A 4,458-nucleotide genomic window follows, 5' to 3' on the forward strand; every position below is an offset into this window, starting at 1 on the left:
TCTGAACGGAGAGGTGTTGAATATTGTTTATGTGTTGCACGTGTCGCGTTTGTATGTAAGGAGTGCGTATATATATATTTATGCGTAAATCGTATATATATATGTATTGAAAAGCCCAACATTCCATATGGACCGTCGCTACTAGTTGTCTTGTGTTTTATTTTAAGTTTAAATATTATATATTACAAAATAATCCTTATAGACAAAAATAAACAATGCAATTTTAATAAAAATCTAATTCTTAAAAAAGCATAAAATTAGGATCTCATAAAAATCTAATTTGGATAAAATTCAATTTTAATAACAATAAATCTTTAGACAAAAAAAAATAAAAAATGTAACTTAAAAAATCTAAAAAAAAAAAACTAAAATTTTATTTTTCGTAAAAAAGCTAATTTTGATAAGCCATGTAAATGTAAATGATATTAAAAAACCTAAAATGAAGAGTTCATTCAAAAAATATTATTTGAGTATAAAAAACGTACAGACAAAAATAAAAAATCTAATTTGAATAAAAAAAAATGCTTAGACAAACAAATACAAAATGTACATCTATATTTAATAGATAATACATAATTTGAATAAAATCTATATTTATTGTATATTAAACTAGCCGTTTAATTTCTATTTAGAGTTTTTTTCTTCATTTTGGATTTTTATACAAAATTACATTTTTAAAATTATAAATTGTTTATATTGTTAGTTTTTAAATGTTAAAGTTAAATGTAATATTCTAAGAACACTTCACACTAGTGGCGAAATAAATTTAAAGTTACTAAGCTTAGAAACTTTAGAATTACGTAGAAATATATCTTACAACACCAATCCCCAAATAGCTGAATAACGAGATTGATGATTTAAGTGTCCCACATGACCAGGGAAGTAATTTTAATCTTGAAGAAAAAAATAGTGTAGAACAAGGCATAAACATAGGCGTAGAATGCTGGAGGCTAAGCCCCCTCAGAGTTTTGTGAAGCCGCTGGAAATCTGTTTAGTCCCCTGTATACAAGTTTACTATTTTGTATGTCCATGTTATGTGAGAATTGAAAACATTTTCCATTATTATAGTGAATAAAAACATTGTTTAGTAATTCTATGACTAGATATACCGTTACTTCATATTGAATAGACTTACCTAGATAATATTATTAATCCTGAAGATGTTCCTAACATATTTGCCACAAAAAATAAGCGTTTTAACCTTAAATTATAGTAACAAATTCAAATTTAAAATGTTTATTTTAAATATTTAATTCAAATACAAAATATCTATGTGATAATACTATGATGTAGGACGTAGGTATGGTACCTATATTATTTAATTGTATTTTTCTTTAAAATGGGTTTTTTTTAATCCTTTTTATATGCCTTCATTTTTTTATACCGGACAAGGAAATTGTTTGCAAATTGCGAAAACCGATTTTCAAATGTTTGCAAATTATTTGCAAACTGTTCATATCATTTTGAAATTTGTAGCCAAAAAGAGGGGCTGCGTGAAATTGGCCCCCTTGTCTTATATTTTTATAGTGGACAGGTATTATTTACCCATCTTACAGAGTTAAAAACCTTGTGAGTTATAATATACCTAATATAAACACTTTTAAAAACATAGACATTAATAATTAATTATAATCTAGAATGTAAACATTTTTGAGTAAGTTGAACGGCAATGAAATAAGTAATTTGATAAATGGTGTATTTGCGAACCTTTCGAAGCTTCAGACATTATAAGAATATTGATTAACAAATAAGCTAATGGTTATATTATGTTTATTTATATAATATTATCACCTATACATTATCTATATAATACATTATTTAATTATTAGATCATTGGACAGAAATAAAATTGAAAACATCGAGACTGGGGTTTTTAATAACTTAATGAGTTTGGAGTCCTTATCCTTGGAAAAGAACCAAATCCATAAGCTTGATTTGGAAATGTTTAAGGGACTTATAAAACTGAATACACTGTAAGTATTGGACACTTTTTTCATGTGATCGTATTGTATAGCCGATTGACAATTTCATATAATATTTTATAAATAGGGATTTAAGTCTCAATAAGATAAGAAACATTCCACCTGGGATATTCGATTCATTAACGTCGTTGAGTCTTTTGTAAGTCAGCATGAACTGCCTAAAATATTTATATTATTGATATATTATAATAATTGTTATACTTTCATTTTTTTAAATATATATTTGTCTAAACAAAACATCAATGCTTTCTACTATAGAAAGCTTGACCATAACCCGTTGACGTGCGATTGCAATAATCTGTTGTTTGTAAACGCGCTGAAGAAAAATTACACCCAGCTATATGTATTCGGGGTTTACGACCCGTTGTGCCTTTTTCCAGTAGAAATGAGCGAAAAATCATTGAAAGAATTAACCGAAAATATATTTTGTATGATAATTATTAAAAAAACTGTATTGTATTCCAGGGACTTGAGCAATAATAAAATTGGGGATATCGAACCGAAATTATTTACCCATCTTACAGAGTTAAAGACCTTGTGAGTTATAATATACCTAATATAAACGCTTTTAAAGACATAGACATTATTAATTAATTATAATCCAGAATGTAAACATATTTTTAGAACGTTGAACTACAATGAAATAAGTGATTTGAAAAATGGTGTATTTGCAAACCATACGAAGCTTCAGATATTGTAAGAATATTAATTAACAAATAAGATTGTAGTTATTTGTTTATTTATATAATATTATTTCCTATACATTACCTATATAATAAATAATTTAATTATTAGATCATTGGTTGGAAATAGAATAGAAAACATCGAGACTGGGGTATTTAATAACTTAACGAGTTTGGATATCTTATCCTTGGAAGAGAACCAGATCCATAAGCTTGATTTGGAAATGTTTAAGGGACTTATAAAACTGTCTAAACTGTAAGTATTAAACAATTTTTTTATGTGATCGTATTGTAGAGCCGAGTGAAAATGACATTTTATATTTTATAAATAGGGATTTAAGCTACAATATGATAAGGAATATTCCCTCTGGGATATTCGATTCATTAATGTCGTTAACTCTTTTGTAAGTCAGCATGAACTGCCTAAAATATTTATATTATTAATATATTTTGGTAATTGTTATACTTTCATTTATTGAATTATTTATTTGTCTAAACAAAACATTAATGCTTCCTACTATATCCTACTACATATCCGCGAAGACATAAGTACACAAAAAAAAAATAGAAAAACAAGTAAAATAATTTACATAACACAAGGCTAATAATATTATGAAATAATCATATATTTTGTTTGATAAATATTAAAAAAATTGTATTGTTTTCCAGGGACTTGAGCTATAATAAAGTCAGGGATATCAAACCGAAATTATTTACCCATCTTACAGAGTTAATAATCTTGTGAGTTATAATATAACTAATATAAACACCTTTAAAAACATAGACATTATTAATTAATTATAATCTAGAATGTAAACATTTTTCAGAATTATGGACGGCAATGAAATAAGTAATTTGATAAATGGTGTATTTGCGAACCTTTCGAAGCTTCTGACATTGTAAGAATATTGATTAACAAATAAGCTAATGGTTATATTATGTTTATTTATATAATATTATCACCTATACATTATCTATATAATACATTATTTAATTATTAGATCATTGGTTGAAAATAAAATTGAAAACATCGAGACTGGGGTTTTTAATAACTTAATGAGTTTGGAGTCCTTATCCTTGGAAAAGAACCAAATCCATAAGCTTGATTTGGAAATGTTTAAGGGACTTATAAAACTGAATACACTGTAAGTATTGGACACTTTTTTCATGTGATCGTTTGTATAGTTTAGTGAAAATTACATATAATATCTTATAAAAAGGGATTTACGATTCAATTTGATAAGAAACATTCCACCTGGGATATTCGATTCTCTAACGTCGTTGAGTATTTTGTAAGTCAGCATGAACTCCCTAAAATATTTATATTATTAATATATTTTAATAGTTGTTATACTTTCATTTTAGATTCTGAGTGGAACGATGAATGTATTGATTTTACAATGATGTGTGTTCTTTTTTTTTTTATTTTTTTTGTATTTGTGTACACGATAAGTAGTCGAAATAATGCTACGATTTTCAACTTCAGTATCTTGTTCGATCAGAAAGTGAATGTCGTTGGTGCATTGGGGAGGTCAAAATTTAAATTTCTCTGTGGTTTTCAAAAGCACCGGTAAAAACAAAAGAAAAATTAAGGAAAAACGGGAATTTTTACGCAAAATCTGTTTTCAAGATAATCGATTTTGGTTTTTGGTCTAACTTTAAAACAAATGACCGTAGATACATGAAATTTTCAATGGTTGTTTATATTTCCATTTTCTATACACGATAACATTTTCAAAATATTTTGATTTATTTTGAAGTGTTTAGAGACATTTTCATTTTAAAGTTCACAT

General features: G+C 26.2%; 1 protein-coding gene across 2 annotated transcripts in view; it reads left to right on the forward strand.

Moving 5' to 3' along the window:
• Positions 1 to 4,458, forward strand: part of LOC100576071 (leucine-rich repeat-containing protein 15) — a 27,958-nt gene that overhangs the window by 18,041 nt on the left and 5,459 nt on the right. Inside the window, exons 6-14 of one of the 2 annotated variants that reach the window (XM_029492123.1) lie at positions 1,830 to 1,973; positions 2,050 to 2,121; positions 2,448 to 2,519; positions 2,607 to 2,678; positions 2,778 to 2,921; positions 3,335 to 3,406; positions 3,493 to 3,564; positions 3,667 to 3,810; positions 3,886 to 3,957. In XM_029492123.1, the coding sequence (XP_029347983.1) occupies positions 1,830 to 1,973; positions 2,050 to 2,121; positions 2,448 to 2,519; positions 2,607 to 2,678; positions 2,778 to 2,921; positions 3,335 to 3,406; positions 3,493 to 3,564; positions 3,667 to 3,810; positions 3,886 to 3,957 (864 nt within the window). The remainder of the gene's footprint in view (positions 1 to 1,829; positions 1,974 to 2,049; positions 2,122 to 2,447; positions 2,520 to 2,606; positions 2,679 to 2,777; positions 2,922 to 3,334; positions 3,407 to 3,492; positions 3,565 to 3,666; positions 3,811 to 3,885; positions 3,958 to 4,458) is intronic. The other variant, XM_029492124.1, reaches the window with a different exon arrangement.

Source organism: Acyrthosiphon pisum, unplaced genomic scaffold (genome assembly GCF_005508785.2).
Source record: "Acyrthosiphon pisum isolate AL4f unplaced genomic scaffold, pea_aphid_22Mar2018_4r6ur Scaffold_20910;HRSCAF=22513, whole genome shotgun sequence".
NCBI classification, from domain to species: Eukaryota; Metazoa; Arthropoda; class Insecta; order Hemiptera; family Aphididae; genus Acyrthosiphon; species Acyrthosiphon pisum.